Source organism: Dromaius novaehollandiae, chromosome 17 (genome assembly GCF_036370855.1).
Source record: "Dromaius novaehollandiae isolate bDroNov1 chromosome 17, bDroNov1.hap1, whole genome shotgun sequence".
Taxonomy (NCBI): Eukaryota; Metazoa; Chordata; class Aves; order Casuariiformes; family Dromaiidae; genus Dromaius; species Dromaius novaehollandiae.
Genome location: NC_088114.1, coordinates 5,265,663 through 5,291,329, shown reverse-complemented (window position 1 = coordinate 5,291,329; position 25,667 = coordinate 5,265,663). Strand labels below are relative to the sequence as shown.

General features: G+C 44.0%; 1 protein-coding gene across 1 annotated transcript in view; it reads right to left on the bottom strand.

The window, feature by feature from the left end:
* TMEM132B (transmembrane protein 132B) overlaps positions 1–25,667 on the bottom strand; it is a 263,496-nt gene that overhangs the window by 178,897 nt on the left and 58,932 nt on the right. Inside the window, exon 2 of the mRNA XM_064522037.1 lies at positions 9,317–10,196. Coding sequence (XP_064378107.1) covers positions 9,317–10,196 — 880 coding nt within the window. The remainder of the gene's footprint in view (positions 1–9,316; positions 10,197–25,667) is intronic.

The window sequence follows — 25,667 nt, the reverse complement described above, 5'->3', positions numbered from 1 at the left end:
AGAGTCATTTGTCACTGTTTTCTTCTCCTGCAGCTCTTTTGATTCATCTGGGATCCAATAACTTTGTTAATAATATTACCTTCATACACTGATCGAGTTCAGCATCTGAGGCACATGTGGCATCCATCTGGAGCATTAAAAACCTCACACAAACCACAGGCCCTTTCTCTGCTTTTTCCAGAATAAGAAATTTCTTATGAGTTCTTTATTGGCAGAACCAGGGGGGAATGCGCAAAAGAAGAAGAAACATTTTTGACAGTTTTCTTGCAATATTCTGTCTCCTGCTCTTCCTGAAAGTCATCTCTCCTCAAGGCTGTCAGCTAACCATCGCACTGCCTTTACTACATCATACCATGTAAATGGTATGATAGGAAAACACAAGGACAAAAGCAACTCGCTGTTGCATCAGTGGGAATATGAAGAAATTGAGATCAATGTGCTCACTCAAGGCAGTATTTCATCAACTTCATGTGGTGCTACTCAATTCCTTTTTACCAGGATAAAATGACAGCAATAGACCGCCCAAAACATTTATTTTAGGAAGAAGGTAAATTTCAAAGCAGACACATTTTTATACTTTCCTTTTAATACCATTCATTACACATAAGAACCAACTGCAGCAATGACCGAATCACTGTTGCGTCTGACTTGTTTAAACAAGACTGTGATTTACTGCGCTGCCAGCTAATGAAGAGCTGAACAAGAAGGTGATCAATGCCATCATTGTCCAGCAGCACAAAGCAAAGCACACTCAGCATATCGTCCAAAACAGCCCCCTCCCAGGCTCCCACCAGGGGCTCGGTCCCTGGGACGCATGGTTCGCCAAAAGCCACAACATCTCCCAGAACCTGAGATGGTCACTCAAAGACAAGAACCTTCTCTGTCTTCCCAACTTGAGTACAAAGTACAAAAAAAAGGATACAGAAAATGTTTATCTCACAGCTGTCTTCCTTAAACTACTTTTCATGATACTGAGCATTTCAGAAGTTTTGTCAACTGTAGGCAACGCTGTGTTCATTAATGGAGGTAACTGAACCCAGAGGCAGTTGCTCACAGGCAAAACTCCACTCCCAATTCCATCACCGGCTGCTTTCCCTGCCCATTTCATATTCCCGCATGCTAATCAAAACAGGCTTAAATCATCTGTCCCTTCACGGAAGACACAGTACAAATGACTACAGACAGGCCAGCCCCTAGTGAAAGAAGATTTGAAGAAGGGAGGCAGCGATACCCTGTGCAGACAGGAGAGGCTGAATCTTGGAGAAGTTGCACAAGAGGTAATGAGGTCCAGCCCCGCCGTGCTCAGATCTAGTATAAAAGGGAGTCAAGGAGAAGTGCAAAACCCTGGCTGCAAAGCTTTCAATGCCTCATGGATACATGGGATTCCCCTGCCTTTATTTCAATTAGTCCAAAATGGATTTTCTTCTAAAAAACACCCCGGGGCCCAAACCCACCAGTCCCACTGCCCAGCCACCCACGGGAAGGCCCAGCGGAGGCAGCTGCCGGGAGCCCGGACATGGCTCCTGGGCTCCAAGCTTAAGTTATAGCTTTACAGGGAAGCTTTAACTTGCATTACTGACAGGCAAGCCTGGGTGCAGCTGATGCTCCTCTCCCTGCTCTTTCCCTCCCTTCCTCTCCACTCCGGGTGCCCCGCTGCCCCGGCCTCCCAGATGTTTCCCCTTCGTGTCACAAGAGCAGACACCGAGTAGCAGGCCACTTCTACCAGCTTCATCTGCCTTGGTGGCCCACGAGACGTGGCTACTTGGCCGAGAGGCATCGCTACCCAGAGCGCGTCCGTGTTGCATAAAGCACACAAGAAAACTCAGTGGATGAAGAAATCAAGCGTGTCCTTGTAACGGCAGTCTCCTAAATCCACCCAGCTCCTCCCTCGGCACACTCTTATCCCAGCTCCCCAGGCAAGGCGCACAGCAGCTAAAAGCCTCTGTGTGTGTCACGAGCACCATAACCGCGGGTGGCCCAGCGCTCCCGGGGCGTCCCCCGCAGCACGCGCTGCGCGGTGGCTGCCGACGGAGCCCGCCACATCCCGACACGCTCGGAAACAGAGCGTCAAGTTGAGCAGAAGCTGCCTGGCATTAATTAGCTGGAGCTGTCATGTCGAAACTTTGGGAGACGAGGAGCAGTCTAGGAACAAGCTTGTAAAATCCGAACCATTTAAAAATGTAAAATCTCCTTCCATTACTGTCAACAAGGCTAAGTTCATGTCAAGTTATATGGTATATTGGCACCTTCCAAATACACGGGAAACACTTTTCGCATCATCTCCCTGTTCGCCGATTATAGCAGCGTCTGCTAACGCCCTGGTAGACAAGAGGTTGTCAGGGCTTCTATTATAAACCTGATTTGTTACGTACGCGTAAAACTAGCTCATGTGTCAAGTGAGATGCACTGCCACCGGTTACACATAGCTCTGCTTAGCCGCTCGGGGTTCAGCATCGTACAGACAGGCTGCCTGCTCATACTCCAACCGAGCAAGCAACAGAAATAACCCTCTTTTTCCACTTTACAGTTCTGAATATGAACCACAGCAAATTAATTTACATAGTATAGCGATATCCCTTAGTACTCATAGATACAGACGGGCACGTGAACGCTGCTGGCAGAACGAGAACAGAAAGTGCAGGCTCAGGTCAAACCAAGCACCCGCCCCAGCGCGAAGCATGGCGCTGCTCCGCTCCAGCTGCATGCAGTGGCCTCCTCCCTCCCCACCAGAGACACGGCACGTCCTAAAACTGTCAACATCGGACTTTTCTGGTTAGACTTTTCTAGTGATTTTTAACTTCTCAGAGGAAAACACTCTGGTGAAATACACACATGCCAAGTGTTTTAGTTAATTAATTCTGCATTTTGGCCAACCACTCCCTTCGGCTCCCGCGAACACCCACCCCAGCCCCTGCAGGAGAAGGGGGCACCATCGGTGCCGAGGCCCCAGTGGGGGCGAAGGGCCAGGCGAGTTCGGTGACCTGCTCACTGTCACCAGGACCCAGCACGGCAGTCTCCAATCACCGCCCCAGCCTCATTTGCCTTAATAACACCTTAATAAAACCGTAATAACCGTCGGCTCTGCATCTGAACAAAGGAGCACGTTCACAGCCCCTTTGCAGGCGACAGGAGTCACAGTCCAAAAACTGCCAGTAAGGAAGAGCGTATCACCGCGATGCTGCAGTTGCTTCTGTATTTCAAAGCCTATATTCAAAACCCAGCGAGAGCTGCCCACTGTGGCGTGGGGCTGCTACCCTGCGTGTTTTTTCCTACGCAGAGCGATCACCGACGGGTGATGACTGTAGCAGGCGCTTGACCTTTATCTAAAATTCCATTAGAAAGCTTTATTGACCGAAGTCTTGGGGGCTCTTCCGGTCTTACAGGATTCACTGGGTCATTTATTCTCTGTTGGACATCCAGGGTCATTTGTTCTCTGCTGGACATCCATCGGTTTTTAAACTTTTAGGACTGTTCTAGCTTTAGGAAGGAGCTATTTTATTTTGTCATTTTTAGCAGTTTTTCAGGCAGCAGGAGGGGGTGGTTTCACTCTTCCTCCCTCTCCAGCATGCTCAGGTTATCTTAAAGCAACAAACAGAAAACCTCCTTCAGCAAAGCCCTGAAGACATTTCTCACACCACTTTCAAAAGAGAGTCTATAGCGGCTGACGCAGCAGGAACCTCGCAGCACGGCACGGCTGCCCCACGCGGTACCCCTGCACCAGCCGTCCGCGCTCCTCCGCAGGGCCGGCAGACTGGGCAGCACCACAACGTGCCGCAGGCCCGTAGCCCCGGGAAACTCCTTTTTACTTCAGCGGCCACAAATTCAGGTCTGACTCCCTCATACAACACCCTCCCGAAACCCGCAGCTCCACACCACGTCACGCCCCGTGAGCACCGGCTGTGGAGGTTCTTACAGCACCGGCATGCTCTAACCACCTGAAGGGCCTTCTTCTGGGCCAAGAGCCCATCTCAAACAAAAATAAGGAAAAAAGAAGTGGTTTAACTGCTTCTAAAAGGGAATTTATAGGAATGGTTAAGCCAAGCTAAAAAAAATTCTGGTGACAGCTCCCCCCCACCGTTCTCTGGAGGAAGCTCCTGAACAGATGTTGCTCCCTTTCCCATTCAATGAAGAAGAGGAAAGAAAACAGTGGGAGCAAGATCATCTATGCCCTGAATGAGGCAAGAGACCCAGAAAAAAGTAGGGTGAATATCTCTTTGAGGAGTATGTTCTAATGCATACACATATGGAGACTGAGTTAAAGTAATACAGACATCTCCAGCATCTTCAGACTTTGCAATGATTTTTTTTTAATCAGTATTAAATATTGTTTCATATTTTGTATTTAGTTCAATGCAGAGGAAAGACAGAAATAACCAATTTCAACATTCATTCTGGGCTTATTAATGTCTTCAGGTTAAAAACAAATATTCCCAAGGCTCCAGTAATGATCTAATTTACAATTATTTCTAAATCTGAATTAGCACTTCTGATTAATTTGAGAAGTATATTTTTTTCCTTCTCAGCACTTTCACTTATGCTAGATTTTCATCATAAAGTAATGCTTCAATGCATCATTTTATTCCTCTAGCCAGCAAGAATTCTGCCCTGCTTTCCGATTTGTAACGGTTTGGGGGCAAGCGAGGAAGCCACGCAGAGCATGCTCTGCACCCAGGCTGGGGGGAGTGCAGCCTGGCAGCGCACTCCCTCATTGCCTATGCATTCCCAGATCTAAAACCTTCTGTTTTCTTTTCCTTGTTTGCTCTTGGCAGCTATTGGCAGGAGACATCCTCTTAATGATCTTTTTCTGGCCTTCTAGACAACTGCTCAGACTTCTACAGATCTTTCATTATTAACGCAGAAGCCTTGTAAGTCAGTTTTAATGGCCTTTGCAATTTTTATTCCTTAGCAGGAGACAGAACCTCCTCCATATGGATATATGTTTATTAACATAAATCCTTAATATCATTTTTCCTAGTGAGACTAATCAGTAAAAGCCAACCCATGTGTATTACACCTTGTACTGGTTCATCCAAAAATCAAAAAGTAATCTTTGCCCTGCAATATGTGGAGCATGGCACAGAGACGCGTGTAATCCTTTTCCTCCGGGTTGCCTAGGCACCGAATGACAGCTAGGTTTCTCTGCACAGTCCTGCCGTCCCTCTCCAGATGGAGAGGGTCGCATCCCAGCCGAAGCCTCTTTCATTTGTCTAGCACAGGATTCATTACCTGATTTCAGCCCCTCCCTATTCTTCTTGGAATATCTCCAATGTCGGTGTCTATTCTGACAGGGGATAAGAGAATGATGGGATATTCGCACCAGGGATGTGTAATGAATGCTGACAAATCTACTTTTTGTCTATGACTCGACAAATTGCTATTAGTGCTCAGGCTTCATTACCATTGTATCCTCGCTGACAGTTTAAACAGGGAGACTTGGAAAATGGGACAAAAACTCCACCATCTATTTATAAATGGAGAGTCATGGTTTCTTCCCTCATAGCCAAGGTGTGATTGTCTGCTTCTTCCATTAAATGTTTTCTTGCTGTACAAAATGACTCTATTTTTCCTTCAAATCTATCCTTTGAGTATCAAGATGGAGTTAAACAGTAGCACACAAGGAAGAAAGGCAAACCATTCCCAAAGACTATTTGATGAGATTTCTGTCCTTTCAGTTAAGCAAGGATTATTTTGTTCTCTCATTTCTGCTGCTCCTCCATGTACATCAGGAGACTTCTTTTGTTCAGTAAACAGCAAAAAAGATGGTGTTACCCCTTCTTTTGTCATAATTTCCATTTTTCCTTGTTTACCTGTTTTATCTACGCTTGTCAATAAAGAAAGCATCAGTAAGAGAGATTCCTTTGCATCAACAGACAGAAAGGGGACCACCATTTTTAATGCTGACGCGTGTATTAGTCCTGCAAGATTCTCAAAGCTGTGCTTGCTCTTTCTTTTTTTTTAAACTAGGTAGCCCATAAAAGAAAGTTTAATCATGGCGACATAGCCCATTTCACCTATCTTTACGGCTAACTATGTTTAGTGGCAACCCACCTAACATAACAGGCAAAATTTATGTTCACAGATGGCAAATTTTACAGTATGGACCAGACCAGCAAGGCCACAAATTTATCTCCAGCATCATAAGAATTTCATTACACACATGTATAGATCATCTGTCAACAAAACGAGCAATATGAATATCAGACACTGCAAAAGCATCAAACTCGTTCTTAGCCTCCAAGTTTTGGCCCCCCTGACATACACAAGTCTTTCAACTACAATCTACCCTGTCTGGATTGCAATATAAAAAGAAACAAATCTCCCTGCAGCATAGCAAAACTGAAGCTTCAGCTCAGTCTTAAATTCCAGTTACTGTATTAAAAGCAAACAATCCTAGCTTAAGAAGAGCAAAATCAGTTCAGACTGATGGCAAGGACTGGAAGTGATAGATGGAGCTTCACACATAACTTGCAGCAGATTGGGGTTAAAAAGGGAATATCTTTCCACACAGAACATTGCTCAATCAAGAAACTATTTCCAATTGCTTCCCAATTTCCAAGGTGGATTAGAAACCCAGAATTTACCAAAACAAGGAAGAGTCTTCTCTGTTATTGACTTAACTCCATTTTCCTAGAACAAAATCCAACATAAAATATTACACAGCACACCATGAAATAGTAAAGAGGCGAATAAAATTGAACATATCTGTTCTTTTGCATACTGTCAGAGCTCTGAGGTCTGCATCAAACGTGGTGGTGAGAATGACTTGATTTGGATCTGTTGTCTCATGAATGAGCCACCCAGGAATACACTCTACATACAAAAGATATGATTAAAAACAATCAGTTATATTAGGCAAAAATATATTTCCCAAGGCAAACATTCACTTGAATATATTTTTCTCTGGCTATAATGCATAGAAATTCTATGTATATGAAAACCTTGTGGGTTTTTATGGACATTAGCAATGAGCTGAAAAATAGAGACTGCCTGTGAAGGAAACTGCATAAATTACATATAGGCGCTATAGTGATTGTACTTCCCTCGGCATAATTCCCTGCTTACTGTGTAAACTTCAGCTGAATAAACTCTCCATGGGCCCAAAGCATGTAATTTGAAGTACTCAGAGCAGCAGCTGCCGGTGCTCCTTCCACCCTGGAGGATGAGCAAACAGTTAGCAGAGCTGCATTCTGCCTCCTACCTTCAGCATTTAACTGAAGGTTAAATAAAAATACTTACAGTTTGTCTGATGAAAAGCAAAATACAAACAAAGCCAAAGAAAAGACGAGATGGGCTAGGCTACATAGAGCCGATAGCAAATCTTCCAAAGGAATGTTTCTGTGCACATAAACCATGCTGATTTATTATAACAGAAACGTTTCCTGGAGATGAACTGATTCCACATGCTTCTCAAAGAGGGAAGTCCCCATGGAAACCTGACTGCCTCGCTAGCTGCTCAGGAGCACGAACACGCGCAGGCCACAGCGCTGGGAGAGCGTGGCAGGAAGGCTCCCCGCGGCCGAGCGGGAAGCCCTGCAAGCCACCGCCATGCGGGGGAGAAGCTGAAGGTCCTGGTGCGAGCTGAGCTTCCACAGCTCCTGCAGTCCTTGACCCAAAGCTCTCCAGCTTCAGGGCTCTTGGCTGCCTCAGTTGCTGGTTCCTCAAAACGTCTGGTTAGTTAGTATGCTTCCAAAGGCTCTTCCCCCTCCCCCCCCTTTTTTTTTTCTTTCCAGAACTTCAAAAACCCAGCCCTCATGCTGTTTGTTCCAAAGTAAAAATTATTTTACAAATTACAACGAAACAAAAACATCTTAGTCTTAGGTTGTTGCCAATACCTACAGAATTTTAGCTGTGGTGAGGCAAAAAGAACAAAAAAAAAAACTTAGAATTAAAAGCTGATGTGAAATACTTGCATAGTCTTAGGCAAACTGTAATTTCTGTTTTAGCTTTGAGAATCACAACAGGACAACTGGCAAAGTCTGACTACCCATGATGTTGGCCCATCTAGTACACTACTGTCTTCGACACTGGCCAAAACCAAGTTTATCAAATAAAAAACAGTAAACCCAGGCATAGGCAATTACAAAATAACTTGGTTTTATAGGAAGGGCCTTCCTGACCCAAAACATCTAAAGCCTGGTTAAGCCCAACGACATAAGATACAGGATGTGTAAGCCATTTCCTGCTCTTTGTCTGCACGCTGCACTACGAAGAGCTTCTCCTGATTCAGGCTGCAATCTAAGTTTATTAATATGGATATGCTATTTCACAAAAGTTGAATGATTTGAAAATACTGCATAAGGTTTGCTGTTTGTTTTCTCAACATCTGTCCCTAAAGTGCACTTCTGTCATGTTCTGCCCCCATCGTTCTTGGATCAAAAAGTTAGGAGAAAGGAAGGAATCTGCTTTGAGGTTGCCAGCACGTGCTGCACCTCCTTCCCTCCCAAGCGTCTGGCATTCTCTCAGCACATGACACTTTTCAATTACCTTTTGGCCCTTTTATTCCCCCAGCCTGGCTCACATTTCTCTGTGAACGTGGTCCCTACATAGCTTTGAACCAAGAGTCTGACAGCTGAGGACATAACAAATATGCAACACTAACCCTCAGGGTGGCTGGAAGTGCCTGAGTACTCCTATGATACGGAGATTCACGAGTAAAGGTCACCAGAAAATTTCAAACCTTAGAGCAGAAATGGGCCACACAACAGGCAGTCAAAAGCATGAGGAAGGTAGTCTTGCTGCAAAAACAAACTGGGACTTACAAAGTCTGGATACAAATCCCACCTCTGTCTCAGATTTCCTACTCGACCAGGGGCATGTCTCATGTTCTTACCTCTCAGGTTCCCTCCGCACCATACAATGAAATAATTCACCACTGTACAGGACCATAGCAAGAAATATCCCAAATGCTTTGGAAATAATCAAATACTATAAAAAGGTTTATAAAAAGAGAGGAAGCTTCACCAAAGCAATGGAAAACACCAGATCAACTGTCTAGCAAAATGGACCACAACAGTTACTCTGGCTGACTTACAGAGGCATAATTTGCAAAGGCACAATTATTGCTAAAAGCAAACAGAATTAAAACAAAAAATATCACACAAACATTAATGGCTCATACTTAAAAATCAATTTCCGTGTTCCAAAAAGTACTATTTACACAGATTATTTGGTACCAGTTATAGTTTTCCCCAACTGGAGAGCAAATGCTGACGTTTTCTCAGAGAACACTGAATGTAGCCAAAGAAGTTACACTCGAGATTCATTTGTCCCTATTTGTAGACTCCTTAGTATACTAACATTTTAAAAATAGACTTACCTTAATACAAACTGATCTGCTAGAGAGTCATCGGTAAGGGAAACATGAAAGGTTACAACATCGCCTTCTTTTACGGGGCTAAGCGGTAAGCGGATCATGACATTATCATCTAGCTTCAATGCAGACTGTCTTAATTTGTCTTGATTTGGATAAACAATGATGCTACCAATCCTCTCCATAGCTGGCAATGCCTTGCGTTCGTTATCTTCACTGGCATGGATATTGTTTTCCCATGCTGCATCCTCAGGAGAACATTCCCCATCTGTTGTATAAATCTTATAGAAGAGCTCCACAGTAATCCCTTCCAAGGAGGCCATTTGCTCTGAAACCAGTGGTGGAGGAGAGCTGAACCAGCTAGGAGACAATTCCAGCTCTGCGACACATAATCCTAGATGACCTTTTAACCTACAGCTGGCCACAACTTCTCTAGATTCCAGGAAAGCAAACATCTTCACACAAGGCAATGTCTCCGCAGAATTATAGTCATCCCAGTCCTTCCCCGCAATATAGAACAAGGTTTGTATTTTAGGTTTGTTGGAATATATCGAGCTGTCGAGTATGTGCGATTTTAATTTCCAGTTAAAAGTGAATTTATCTGTGAAACCAAAAGATGCAGTAGTCAGCATGAGGTCCAAGGGAACAGCCTGTTCAACAGAAAAAGGTCCATACGTGGCATTTAGGACAGGTGGCAGTTTGGCTTTGTATATAAAGAATGAATCCACCCTAGACTGCAAACTGGAGTTCCTCATGATATCCTGGTTGGCTTCTTTGAGGAAGAAGAAAACATCAGCATTGCAGATCTGATAGCTCGCGGGGAGATAGGTTGGCAGGTTTGAAAATCTCTGCATGCTGTCCATGATTCCTCCTCGGCTCTCCACCACTGCAGGCCAGAAACAAAAGGAAACAGAAAGTCAACTCTAATGTTTGCTTAGTACATCCCTCAGTTTTTCCTCAAAAGCAATGTATTGTCAGAGATCAACACTGTTAGCTGTAATTATGAAACAACTTGACACTGGTACGGTGGAATAAACATTTTTTGCTCAAAGCTAATATACTTAAAATATCTTACTGTATTGGCTGTACAGCTCCCTTTCCACTTTCCCCAGTCTAACACCTACTTTAAAGCCCTTTAGCAAGTTCTGGATAAAACAGGGCAGACTGAGTGATTAAGGCTAGGTCTCAATCTAAATTCCAAAACTTTTTCTGGTTGGCTTTCGTTCTTTTATAACCAAACTTACGACTTGTTCCCATCCATGTTTCAATACACATAAGCAACCACCATATTGCAGATGAGTAGACAGTAAGACAAAATGTTTTTTAGACTAACATTATTAACGCACAATACATAATAGGCTGGGATTTGCAAATCTGCATCAATCCCGACGTGGTTTTGCCAAGTTAGCTGCAAATGGATAAAAACTTTGTATTCTTGAAACCAAAACATTTCATACAAAAAATACAGGTTTTGATAGAGGTCTCACTGGAATGGACTTACATGCAAGGGCGAACTTGAGGAAAGGAGAGAAATCTTTTATGCGCAGAAGGTTCACAAATGCACAGAGGGATATTTGGTTTAATTCCAGTGGAGAATGAAACGCATTTGGAAACCACAGACGTTACTTTAAAACACAATGGTCAATCCTCCAGCTAGCACTAGAGCAATTTTTCCTGGGCAAGAAAGATTCCAGAGGGAAGGATGTATCAAAGAGAAGTCTGCAGCTTGCGCCTATCTCTAATTAATAGTGAGATATAGTCTATCAGGGCTGCAATTCTACCGGAAAGAAATGGTGGGTCTTTTAAACTAACAATTCAGATGCTATAACAAAAAACCAGTGAATGCAAGCTCCTGGGACTGACACAGAAGAAATAAAGAGAAACAAAATGATTTAAAATGAAGTGTTTCCATAATGCGCAGAGATAACAAAGGAACAATGACAGACACTAAGGTCAAACCTCTTGTTGTCTGTCACTGAACCTTAGTGGCGATTTTGCTGTTTGTCAGCACTGGGTAAAGCAGATGCACAGTCCGACAACCACAGTAACAATTACACCTGCTACAAGCTAGATGACTCAGACACTTACAGTCACAATTTAGCACAAATGAAAGCTCTATTTAAGCTGTGCTTTCAGGTTGTGTTTTAAAACTCAGTATTTCTTGAAGACAGATTCTAAAGTAAATCTTATCCATTTGACTTTGCTCCACTCTTGTTCTTGTTTGAAATTCTGCTCCTCTATTTTTGATGCCTTGATATTTTCTATACTTTTTTAAATACTTCTCATTTCAGTATATTTCTGCCTTTACTTTTGCTATATATTTGTGTCAAGGTTTTCATGCAGCCATGGGAACATTCTTTGCAGAACATATGAATATGCAAAACTATACAAAAGCAAAACTTCTCAGCAGAAAACAGTATTAGCAATCTCATCTCCCACTTCTCCACAGCCTGCTTGGGGATCAGTTCTGGATTTCCTCTTAGCTCCAAGAGCCAGCAAGTGATTGCAAGGCCCTTCAGCAACGCAGGGAACCACGCTGCGCCAGGAGATCATGGCACTCGGGTTTCCTCTCGCTCCTTTGCCATCGAGAGGGTTACGCACATAAATGTTTCTGCCTCTCTCTCCCCTAACGCACCAGTGCAACCAACACCTTCCCCCAGCTGCACACGCAGCTGAGGGCCTGGGGCCTGGCTGAAATAAGGAAACATGGATGAAGAGAAACTTTACCCTGCCCACTGTGCGGGAGCACAGCTGGGCCATCTCGGTATGGTATCATAGCTCACTTACGGAACAACCGATTTTCTAGCGGAGAAAAATCGACTTCATCCCTTCCCTTCCACACTTCTTTTCATTCAGGAGTGAACCATGAGTAGCTGCAGTGTTCCCCGCAGCATGCAGATATTGGAGAGACCACTTCTCCATGGGAAGTCATAGGGTGGGAATGGTAATGAATCTTGGAAGAAGGAAGAGGTAAGCTGTCAAGGCTGGAGATTAACCAGAGCACAAGTAGTATGAGAGGCAGGAGAGGAAGGTGAGACAGGCTTTTTGGAAAGCAGTATCTGCTGGGTAGGAGAGATGGACTGATGCTGCCCATTAGCTCTGGGGCGTGGGGTGACTGCACAGGCCGAGGAGCTACCACAGCCACCTGCAACTGAGGACTCAAGGGAAACAGCAGAGCCTGTTCATCACCATCTAGCAAGGACCAAGGGACATTTTAGGACACACTAGTGCCCTGTGTGCTGCTCTAGCACTGACTGCTGTCAGATGGAAGTCCCAATGCTTTTATCCCACCACTGAATGACATAGCACTCGAAGTCACACTGTGGGACAAACTTTGCCTTGCTTATAGCAGGAAAAGAAGGGAGAAGATCAATGCCAATTCTAGCACCAAAGTCACCAAGGAAGGTTTTAGCAGCTCCATTACTGCCCTGCTATTTATAGAGCACCTTGACATGGCACGGCTTGCCCCAGCAGAGCTGGCGATTGCAGAACTCAGTAGCTGAAATTGAACTTTGTTCCTATGAAAGCCGAGGAAGGAGGGGAGGGAGCCGTTTCTCTGCTGAAAAGTCAAATGCAGACAAGCGCCTTCCTGGATTAATTGTAGATAAATCTAGCTACATTTGAAAGCAATACTTTTGAGAAGTCTCATTTATCATAAAAACTGCGCTTCCATACAGATAAGCAAAGGACACAGAGCAGCAAGAGTACCCGCTGATTTCTAGAAGAGCAAAAATTTGCCTTCTCCCAAGACGCACCAGATTGAGGAAGAGATTTAAACACTGACATAGTTCCAGAGACTAAAGAGAAACTGGAAACGAGGCAAAGCTTAAATACATTTGTATTTACATTATAGCATTTTTTTTCTCTCCTCATCCTTTATGCAGATACTTTATTTCCCTCGGGCACTGATTTACAGGAACTTTAAAAGGTATGTCTTCCCCTTTCCTCAGTTTCATTACAGTGGCAACATTCAGTGCCTTTTCTGAGAACTGGTATGGGGCCTAGGATATCAGCCTGCTATAACTCAAACAAAATGAGACACAAATTTTGTCTGAAAGCTTATATGGGAAGCCATAAACACCAGTAGACAGGGCTAGGCTTTGTCCTAGAACCAGCCTGCAACAAAATATGATATCTGAATTTAGTAGCATTTTATGATGCTGTAGGAACATCTAAAAAGAAATACTTCATACAATGGCAGGCCAACACCCCGCCTTTTTAATTCCGCGAGTCAGCACCACGACATCAATCTCCTTACAGTAACAGTCAGAAACGGGACACATTTCCAGCTTTCTGATGTGCAACAAAGCAACTGATAAATCACCTGCTTCTTTAATAACCACTTCAGCAAGACCAAAAGAGGGCAGAACATCAGATCAGAACATCAGTTAGTCCTAATTACGAAACAAAGAGGAGCAAGAGTTGAAGAAAAGTGAAGGGAGGCCATGTGAACACCCCAGCGCCTGGTGCCGTTTCAAAGGCTGACCGCAGTCCGCTTCTCAGACTACTCTGGGAGTAGGGCATTGAGGGGGGATACAGGGAAATAACATGTTTGGCCATGGCTTGGGATATTCAGCTTGAGAGTTAAGAGCAGGTTTTCAGATGATAATTTGCCTCTTTTAAAACACCTCTATCCGGACTAGCCAAAAACCAAAACCCCTGGAGCGACGGGTCAACTTCCAGAAAATCTCGTCCCTCCCGCTTTGTGCCAACCCCCCCCTCCACAGCAGGGCAAGAGCCTCCCAGCCAGGAGGCACCCTGCAAACGTAGAGACTGCATGTGGAAAAGAAACTCATTCCTGATGCTTCCAAGGAAGCGGAGGGAGAGGAAGTCGCAGGGCACAGAACCAGCCCCACAGTCCTGGGCCACAGGAGGAATCTTCCCTCCTGATCAGCTCATCCTTTAAGGGGAACTTACTTTCTGTTGTCTTGGAAATTCTTATTTAACTGTAAAAATATCTACTGTTTTTGTTTTAAATCCAGATATGCCACTTGACCCTGGACTGAAGCCATAAAATGCAGCACAAGACTAGGGCACATGCAAGCCCCTGGCTGTAGATCACACTGCGCAATAAAAATCTGACATTGACCCAACACAAAGTTTCATCCATGCTACCTTTCTTAGATTTCATAAATTCTAACTAACAACTAAAACAAACAGCCTCCTACAAGGCAGCAGTGGCAATAGAAGGTCAGCATTATAAACTAATACATCTCTATTAAGCCATAACAGGGGGAAGACTTTAAAATTTATCTTTTCATAACTGAAGAGAAAAATACTCCTGTTACAGTATAAATCCAAATTTCAAATCTAAATCTTACCTCTAGCTCAGCTAACTACTTAACAGGAACCAAGTCTCCCCTAATGCCTTAGTAATTCAGAAGTGGGAGGTGTGAGGAACAGGAAGTGTCTAAAATATGCAACTTTTTCAATATTTTCTTTCCTGAAAACAGACAAGAAATCCAATCCTGCACCTGTGAAAACTGAATATGTGAAAATTCAACTTTCCAGCAGCAGCATCAGAATTGCAGCATGAGATCATATAGACACTCCTCTTTGTAAAAGAAGAATAATTTCAAGTAATGTGGTGCCAGTAAGTACTATGATGTTATCCATGACTCACACAGAAGCAATCAATGGCTTGTCTGTATAGGAGAAAAATCACCAGCCCTTCCCACCAACCCTCACTACAGGCCATAAGACCAAACTACACACGTACATTATTCCAATACAAAAATGGCTCTATTCATAATTATTATTTTGCTCTGGAAATGCAGGCATTATCCTAGAATAAAAACACACTGTGTCCCAGAATAGAGTCTCTTCACAAGAAAAGCTATTCTAGAACTGCTAAATTACAGCAGACTAATTAATTCTGGAATAGCTCTGTAGGCGACTTTTATGCACGCAAGGGTTAAGGCCTAATTATTGTCACAGACCACAGCTGTGAGAGGATGCGCATGATGATTTGTCCCACAGGGAGATTATAAAGGACTACGCCTGCCTGCAACCCTTAGTCCAGGTACAGCTGGTCATCCTGCAAAGTGTGAATCACTCCAACTCTTAAACCTTGCTGCAAGAAAATAAAGATGATTACACTGCAAAAGTTTACCATGAGTTTAGACCTCATTTGGGCACCATGAGTAGGATAAACTTGGGTTGTGTGAGGTTTTTAAGGAGCCTAGGTGAACACCCCACTCATGCTAACCCTGATTCATTCAGTATTTAATAAAATAACCACAAAGGGAGGATGGGCTGGACCCACATCACCACCTACCTCCTGCATTCAGAGTCCATCCTGTGACTCATCCCATCTGTTTTATGGAGGGCTTTTTTGCCCCTCTCCCCTAATACCATCCCACCAAGGAACAACTTCCATCATCCAGTGTCCAAAACAAGCCTTACTCCTTTTAGTATTGATTTAGTCACATAGTGAATGACATTAGCACAGGGGTGGGGGGAGGGAGTGATAATAAAGAGTCACTTCAATTGTAATGGAAGAGTTTGAAGATATAAACGATACTGCAAGAAATAGCTAAGAAAGGTTCCCAGTACTTTTTTTTTTAAAGAGTAAATTAAAGTCAGTCCAGTAGCTGTCAACATATAAAATACTGTAGCATAAGAAAAGATGATTGGACCCCTTTAAACTTTCTTCATTCCCTCTTTTCTTATCTTAGTTTGATCAAAGGAGGGAACAATACTCAGAACTAGTTTACAGTCCTTATTTTCAATCTCAGTTACACATTTGTAGAGATAGAGATTCACTTTGCAAAAAGTTGCTAGCCAGGCAGCTTGTTTTGAAAGACCAAGGCAAGAGAAAGGATGCAATTAAAAAAAAAAAAAAAAATCTATTTAATCCAAACATCCAAAGCCAAAGAGAATTTAATTAACTTTTGTAGGTTTTGGACAACGTCTCAAATAGTTATCTTTAAATGACTCAGTCAAACTTTTGTTGCTGAGTTTCCCTGCAGCTCTGCATTCTGGCCACCCTTTGCAGGAGTCACTCCATCTCGTTTGAGATGGTTATCTACGCCCAACACACACTCCGAGCTCCCCTCTCAGCAAACCAGTAAATCACAGAAGAGGGTCCCTCCAGAGTTCATTTATCCTCTCCTAGACACTTATATCTTAGCGAGCGATAAATCACCCTTGGGAGGAGACTATATCTCTCCATTTACTCCAAGGAGCTAAAGGTGACCGTCTTTGACCCGGACGTTAGCAGTTCAGATGTCTAAGGGCAAAGGACTGCCCGCCCCTCAGATGGAGACAGCTCATTCTTCGCTGGAGCTTCTCCTCCTACACTGTATGTCTGTATTTGCCAGTCACTCGTCTGCTTCCAAAAAGCATGAAAGCAACATCTCCATTCTCGGAAATCTTTCGTCTACTGAAATACGTTTTTCAGTGCAAAATTAAACCATGCATAAGAATGAAACCCCTGATCAAGCCACAAGTTCACTGATAAATTGTATTATTGTGTTCCAAAGCAAGTCAAGTGCTTTGCCTGCTTACCTTAGCCAAAAAATTAAGTTAGATGTGAAAGTTTATGAGCTGGTCCTTACTATTATTTTTAGCTTGCATGCGTTTTGCACAGTCACCCATACTGAAAGACATGCATATAGCAAGGCCACCTACAGATAGTAATAAAACTGTACTGTCTGAAAGGCTGTCTCTAAATCTTATTAAAGTAATCCCCTCCCTGAACCCAGATTATTACATTCACCTTTATGGTAGAATAAAAATTAATTTTCTCAGCTATAATAAGTGTATGATAAGAAGGCATCACTTGGGACTAAATAAAGATTATAATTAACTCCAACTGAATAAATCTAAATTTAGCTTGGACTAGCAATTTGTTTTCATACATTTGCTTCAACGACTGAATGAATAGGTACGGCAGGATTAACATCCCATGCCAGTTCCAGCACTGCTGGCATAGAAAGGAGTGTGGCAGAGTAATCCAATACCCAAAAGGCCTGAAGATTAATTCAGGGTTCTCTATCAGCAAAAGTTTGGAGAACCAGAGAAAAACAAAAAGGCACAGAACTGCCATTAGTCTGGCAAGGAAAGCACAAAGTGCTGGTCTCCACGGAAAACACTGCTCACTGCACCCTCTAAATCAGCATTACACAGACGTGACCTCCGTCACCCATCACTGAGAGCACGTTTAGGGGAAGCATCCCTCCACGCCGGCCTCATCCCACTCCCTTTGCTTTTGAGCGTCTGCTTCTGGGTGCAAGCAGAAACGGGACACCGCACCAGGTGCGTCGGCTACTCAGTCTGCAGTCCCTCGTCTACACAACCTCAGAGGTGATCCATAAAGCGACGGCAAAACAAAAAGATGCTACATTACACAAGCACATGCAAGTACACAAGATGAGGGAAAATAAACATCAAACAATTATGCAAAGTTTTGCCTTTTTTTTAATTTAGTTGGAAATGAAAAGCCTTATAGCAGCACTATATATGGCAGATCAGAGATTTATTTATTTTTCAAAGAAATGAGATGCTGCTTACAAAAGGTTGAGGAACTGCCTCATTAAGTCACTGCCTCATTATGTGACTCTGGGAAGATGACTTAACAACTTTATTACTGAGAGGGAGGAGTTCAGACATGTTTATCAAAATAGACCATGTATTTATCCTAGCCAGGGGACAGCGTGCAAAGCTCAGCAACGAAGTTATTGTGCTTCTTCCTCTGCTTCCACATGCTAGCCTGTGCAGACATCGGATTTGCCTGCATAAGAAAATTTTATCAGTTATAAAGCTACAGCTGCGTCATTATTATTACAGCAGTTTAGTTCAGCAAGTGGAGATATTTATTTCAGCAGATGGCTTTCTTTAACTTAAGGGTGATGCAGCCTAAAACCAGAAAATATTTTTATGCTGAAATAGGAGTATATACGTAATGTATTAAACTACTATAACAACAAACTCATCCCATGAGGGTTTGACTTTCCTAGACAGGGACACCCTTCTCCTGAACATGGCAATACCCAGCACCACCATTTCTTTTTGAAATCCACCAGTCTCAACCACAGTTCCCACTCAAATGTGAAATTCCCCCAAATTACCCCGTCCAAACCCAAGGGGTGCAAATTCAGTCCTGAATCATTAACAGCAGTTGCTATAGTTAAATTTCTCACAGCTTCTGACTTAGAGATCTGCCATCTCTGTGGCTTATAAAATGGAAACTTTATTCCACCGTGGAGAAGAGAGATCCCCTTTCCTCCAAATGCTATCCTCATGTCAAGGCCTGGAAGGACCTGAGATACAGGACGTTAAACCTGTGACATTTGTAAGTGTAGGAAGGCTATTTCAGGTAAGTTTTAGAGGTTTTTATTGCTCCCTCTGAACCCTGTAGAGTGGGAAACATGGTAACTAAGGCACCTGGTTTTATAGGGGAGAGTGATACAAAAAACAGTCCCAATAAAAAAATTTTAAAAACTCTCTAAAACATCCCTAAAATAGGTTTTCTTGAAACATATTGGGGATGGTTTCACCATCTGTGAGTAATGTGCCCATCCCCTAACCCTATAAAATCTTTATGCCGTCACGTATTCTATTTATTAATCTCTATCTCGCTCTCACACACATGCTTCTAGCCAAAGTCTTCCTTGTTACAAACTTTTATTCAAACGTGTCTGATAGAAAAAGCTAGAAGTTAGACCAGCAAACATAAAATACATTCCAGCAACACTACCTATATGTTCTGCAGAAGTATTTTGTGGTCCCATCCACTGATCGTGAAGCTCTGGATAATGGTGGTCCAAAGCCAGGTACTCATGACTTTCCATTGAGTTCTCTCCCTAATCTCTTAGATCTAAACTATTTGCTTTCCATTATGGAAAATGGGATCGTTCCAATGGGTGAAGGGCACAGAATAAATACTGAAGCTGAACCTATACAGAAAAGGTATGAGCATGAAGGGAGCATTTTTCTGGAGATGCTGAACACTCCCTCCCCTAAAATCCACGCAGAAATTAAATGAGAAATTCCTGTGGCCTCCCCTTTGAGTTTTCATCAGCTGTCTTCAGTTCCTTCCTCCACTGACAAAGGCAATAAAGCTGTTTTCAGAGCTAAGGTTTTCTAGCCCATACTCTAATTCCCTGAGCTGCTGGAATGGAGTTTTCTTCAATGTCATACCCAGCACAGCCGACGCCGCTCCAACGCAATGCGGATAACTCACACAGCTGCTTTAATTGCCTGAATCGCAGTGCAGGGAGGGGGCCAAAGGGAGGAAATGCCCCAAGAGTTTTGTCATTTAATAGGACTATTGTTATTGCTTAAATTGCTTTGCTGGGTTGACCACTGGCCTGCTTGCCATCTTAGTTTCAGTTAGAGGTGTTGATATGGTGGTTAAAAGCTGAGGCGAGTGTTTTCTGCATCTTATGCGCTAGCAACCAGGAAATCGTCCTGCCAGTCGCAGGTCACAGAGGTGTCAGCACAGTGGCTAAAGGTCACAAATTCACCAGCTGAACGAACTGAATTACAGAGTCACTATTGCAAGCTAAACACATCTGATTAACTAGGGTTTCTATCCTGGTCACCTGGAGGAGAGAAACAACCACTATGTCTGGAGGTACACGCACATATTTTGTGCGCCCTGCCCCTCCGTAGGCACGAACATTCAGAGGGCCAGGAAACCAGGGAAGGGGCAGGCAAGCAGCCTTAGCCTATTTAGGGGGCAGATAGATAGAAAATACAATCCAACACCTCTTGAGGGGCTCAAGGAGCCTATCCCAAGCTTGAATAAACCCAGATTTCCTGCTAACACCTCCTCCTCCCTTCCCAAGCTCCCCTGAGGTCCTCTCAGCTGGCAGCTGAGATGCCAAGATCAAACCCTAAAATGGGGTACCACCCATCCGGGAGGGGTAGGGGCGTACCCAGCTGCGTGCCTGCACTGCTGAGCGAGTTGCAACCATCCCCAGGTTAAACACAGCCAGGGTAACCATCCCACAGGCCTTGCCAAGGCTGGGCGCATCTCTTGCCCAGCTCCTCGCTGCGACCTGTGTGCCACGGCTTCAGTCTCAGGGCCCTTCTGGGTTCCGGGAGGATGTTGGTGCTCCCAGCTGCCAGGATTGCGAGTTCTGCTCTTCCCTCTCAATACCTAATAAATAAGGTTTGTCCTTACAGCTACTGGTGGGACTCACTGCTAAAGAGGAGGTTAGGAGAGGACTCCATACAACCGTTATCTAAAGCAAAACTCATTTTCCCTTGGTGATATTTCATAAACAACAGAAAATGAATGTGCATACTGGCATGTGTGTATATATTCTCCAAACAACAGAAAGGGGCCTTACAAGGGGAACACATTCACTAAAGGCTCCAGGTGATTGCAAAAGTAAATCTCATAAATATATGCTCTAAACTATTAGCCAGCTGTGAAATATTTGTATTCAGTGTCAAAACATCGATGTCACACAAAGCCAAGAGACTGACAGGAGAAAGGCTAGGATTTATGTTAGCCAGGGTCTATCTGTCACAGAGATAGGAAAGCTGAGAGAGAGCCCTTTTATTAAAATCACTCTCCCGCTACAGATATTGATCTAAGCAGCTAAGGTTGAATAGCAAGTGCACCCCCGTCTCTCACAGTTACTCACGGGCACAGCAGCAAAGAACTGGCAAAAACGCTCTCGTGCTCTCCAGCGGCCCCAAAGGAAAGGGGCGGGGAACAACGGGCACGGGCATAAATGCCGTGGTGGGATGCTGCGACACACAGCCGCCTCCCAGGAGCCAAAGGTCCCTCTCAACATCACCTTCCAAAGTGCCAGGAAGCCCACTTTGCTCCCAGACCTCTAGCGTAGGCTGCCCATCAGTGGGACATATTACTCCCAGATTAAGTTCACCATTAAGACAATCAGAAGAGATAAATATAGTGATGACTGTGCTACTCACCCTTCTGTTCAAACCAGCAAAAAAATACTGTTTCTTAAGGATTCTTCCTTAAATTAGCCTCAGCATTTTCAATTTTTCTTTCTGAACAACAGCCTGGTTTCAGACTTCCACCCCCGTTTGTGTTGACTCTACCCTGACTCTCCCTCCGCTCCAGAGGACCCACATTTCAGCTCGGTTTCTTTGGAAACCCCAACTTGTGACAGTGGTCAGTGGACCAAAGTACTATGCTTAAAGATGAAACACAGTGTAGTAATATGAAGTTCATGCCTATATACTTTCTACATTCCCACACCCACATATTACACAGATACGTCATTTTATAGTACTTCTGGTTCTCCCCACAGAAGCTTTTGCCTTTGATGATACTGAAAGGTTCTTTGCATGAGACAGAAATTAAAGGATATTAAAATGCTGGCAGCTGATTCTCCAAAGGCATTGGCCAGAAAAAGGTAAAGTTGGTCCAGAGCCTTTCTCCAGAGCAACGGGCTTTCACCAGATTCTCATCCCGTTGTTTAGAAGCTCTTGGAGGAAACAAGCTCCAAACTGACAGGCCCAAAAGGCCCAGGAAAACTATAAAGGCAGCTTACAATAAAACCCCTGTAAAGTTATTAAGAGCACAGATGTGTCTTGAATGCACAGAAAATCCTCTGTCTTACCAGCACTCATCTATATCCCACTGTGACTTTAATCCCAGAAAAAGTATATGCCACACGCGGCCCCACTGGGGAGCTGCGATAAAGCACGACGGGATGCAGAGGCCCAGGAAGCAAAATCCACGGGGCAGCCGCCAGCCCCACGGCTCTGCCGAGCACTGGCATAATTCTGATGAGCTCCCATTACTGTATCCCCTGGACAGCCCCCCTGACTACACGTGCTGCCTTTTGAGACTGCTCACGATGTAGACAGTGAAATTCCTGATTAAATCTTTGCAGCAGTAAGGCTTGCGGGAAGAAGTCAGCTTTCCCTTAGCTCTCTCCGCCGAGCGCCGGAGGTGCGGGCTGGTGCCTCCTGCAAGGTTTGGGCCCCTGTGCACGTGCCTGCACATACACAACTTCAGGCGTGCGGGCAGTCTCACTGAACTCAGGGAGTTTTCCCACGGGGAAATTTAAGCACAAGCCTGCACCGTTTCAGGACAGAGGCACGTGAGGCCATCCAGCCTTTTAGCTGCGTTAGAAAACAAAGCCAAACGAGAGCTCCACGGCTTTACAGATTCACCCACTATTAGTTCAGGGATAGCTGAGCCTTATCCTCTGAACCCAATCTTTAACCTGCACTTTGCACTGCTCTTGGAGGCAACCAGTATTACAATAACTAGACTCCCAAAGCAATATGTGCTCTCAGACTCTCCTAGGAACAACTACCCACTCCTGGTTCTGTAGTTCAAACATCATTAAGTTATCAATTTATATCTGCCTCTCAAGGAAGAGCACACAAAAACATGAATTCTTTCCTTTCTAATGGCAACTCTCCTCTTTTTTTTTTTCCACCCAAAATACCCAGAACAAAAGTTTCTGTACTCTCTCAGATGCCTTTACTTAATTCAACATTTTATTTTTGAAATGACAACAGCCTCAAGCAATTCCATTAATTTGCGATGGAGTAAAAGAGCTTTGCATTCCTAGGGTGGTTTCTGACCTCCCCCCGTTCCCTTGCTTATTGAAACAGTCCTGTTCAAGCACATCCTGGTATCCGAACAAAGCATAATTTTTCCACGCTTGAATGCATTATTTTACGTTTTCAATACGCATTTGACATATTTTACAAATTCATGGCAGATGCTGTCAGAAAGGACAAAATAACCATCCCTCGGTACCACTTTTCTCTTACTACGATGATCAAAGGCTGCAGCCTGTCATTCACACACGAGGAGAATGGCTCCTCTTGGGCAGAGCAGGACGAGCCTGCAGCTTCACGCAGGACTTCCTGGGTGTTTGTGCCTCTGCCTGTTGCCGATTAGCAATTTTGAGTTCGATTTCCTAAGCACAAGGAAAATTCCCAATTGCTCTGGAGGAAGCAGCTCTAGGAGATCTTGTCAAAATATTGGTGTGTAAAGAAAGGAAAATCTTATTATGGCTTTCACATTGTGATGCACCAAATATGGTTATCTTGCTGACAGACAACTATTAACTTATAGGCAGAGAATAAAAACTCAAGCAAAAAACAAAGTTTGGTCTCCATGGATGAGGTCGCACTTGCTGTGTGGTTCACTTGTGTTAATATATTAAGGTAAGACAAAAAAATGAGCATTAGCAGATGGCATTTTCAAACTCTTCAAGAGCTGAGAGAAGTAAATTAGATCAGATTTGAAATTGCCTGTGATGGCAAAAAGCTGGATCTAATTCTTTTCTCAGTGACAAGGCAATTACACAATTGAGCAGAGGGTCATAGGTGCATAGCTATCACAGCCTGACCCAGGGGACCTGTTAGGAAACTACAGATCATCAACATGACATTAGTTTAAAGTGATGGACATACGTCAGCGTCTCGACCAGAGCAGAAAGTGCTCACGTACCTGGACAAACTACTCCACGGGTGTGAAGCAGATGCACAGTAGTTTACAGCACTGTTTCCAGATTGGACCTACCACCTTCGAACTGAAACAATTCACAGATACCAATACGTAGCAGCCCAGGAAAAATACTGAGGACCGACAGACCTGGAAAGTCTGAGCACAACTCCGCACCAAATTACGTTAACGCCGAGAGTGTTAACATCCAGGGTTAGTCTGTAGCACTCACTGTCAGCTATTCCAATAAAACGCAGTCATTTAGGAAATACGAACTGAATTTGGACCAGCAATAATTTAGCACAGAGGTTAGAAATACGAAGAGCTAGCCCCCAGCCTCCCGGGGCCAATCCTCGCATCAACACATGTCTGTGGGCCCAGTTTCTGTTTTGAATGACACCATTGTAAATCTGACATGACCTCATCAACCTAAATCTCGGCGGAAAGTCCAAGGAATTTAGAGCTTTGTCCTACTCGTACCCCCAGGCAGAAGCATCGCTCCCCCCACAGCCATACATAATCACATCCGCCACCGCTCTGGCTCCCTGCAAGCCAGGCTGTGCACGCTTGGGAAAGACCCCAGCGGCACACGCGCGCGGCACCGCTGGGTGCTGGTGACACTGCTCCACCACGGGCGAACGTCAGCACTCACCTGGCAGAAGCAGCCTGAGCAGGCACTGCAAGGGAGCAGCAAGAAGTAGCGTTCACCTTCTGCTTGTACGAATCTTTGCGTGGAAATGCCACAAGTGCAGCTCAAGTCTGAGTCAATTCAAGTTCAAGTCATATCTTATTATATCCAATACTGTTCACCTACCCATAACCCAGAGAATAAAATCCGGTAGAAACTCGGCATACAGGTCGCTTCAGCATTCTGCTTCGTCTGGCGTCTATAACTAGAACCGAGCACGTAATTCACACTGCATAACTTATCCATGAGATTTAGCCCTTGGAACACCCAAAGCAGATAACGATTTCTTCAGAGTTATTTGTTAAAACAAAAAATAACAAAAAACAAACAACAACAACAAAGAGCAAACTTTTTCTGTGCTTTTTACGAAGCTGGTAAAATGATTATGAACCTCTGACTATATGCTCCCAGGGCTTGAGCTCCTGGCTAGCTGTCATCAGAAAGATTAATTTACCTCTTCCTTGGTCTTATACCTTCAGCTTCTCTAGTTTTGTGAGTGGAGGAAAATGCATGCAAGCACAAAGTCTCAAACACGCAATTCTAACATTTGGATTCCATTATCCTAGAGATAACATATAATTCTATAATGATATGTAACAAATTAACATTTAATCTCTTATCAGAGAGTTCAAAGGGACCACAGCCAGCTGGTGCTAAAATAAGCATTTGCCAGAGGCTGCAAGAATGGGAGCAGAAGATGAGAAGTGAGAGAGATCTAAGGTGCTCTGACTCTTTGGCTTGGCAAGACTGGCTGGCAAGGAAAGGATTAAATAAATTCCTGATACGAAGGGGAACATTTCCCAAATTAACCAGCCTGTGCTGTTCCGGTCTGAGTGTAGTCCCTACAGTCGGCTCAGGGTGGAAGGAGGCGAGATTTTCCATCTATAGGCGCTAACAAGTGGGGAAGGTCGTCACCAGTTAGTGCTACACATGGGACTTAATTCAGTACTTGATTCGTCTCCCATTTGTCAAGCTGAAGACAGGATGGAGGACAAGCCTCTAACCCAGGGGCTAGGATCACTCCTGCTGCAGAGATCCGCAGCCCCCCCTTTCCTCCCCTAGCCCTACCTTACGCAGATACAGAGTTAGAGAAAGGATGCACAGATTCAACAGAGAGAAGCCAAAAAAACACTTGTCATTTTGTTCCCCTTTGCACACACTTCCATACACAGCACTAATATCCGGATTGCCCTCCATCCTTCATTAATAAACACACCTATTAACAGGGTTTTCCATAGAGGCTTCTTTAATAAATGCACAAACTGACT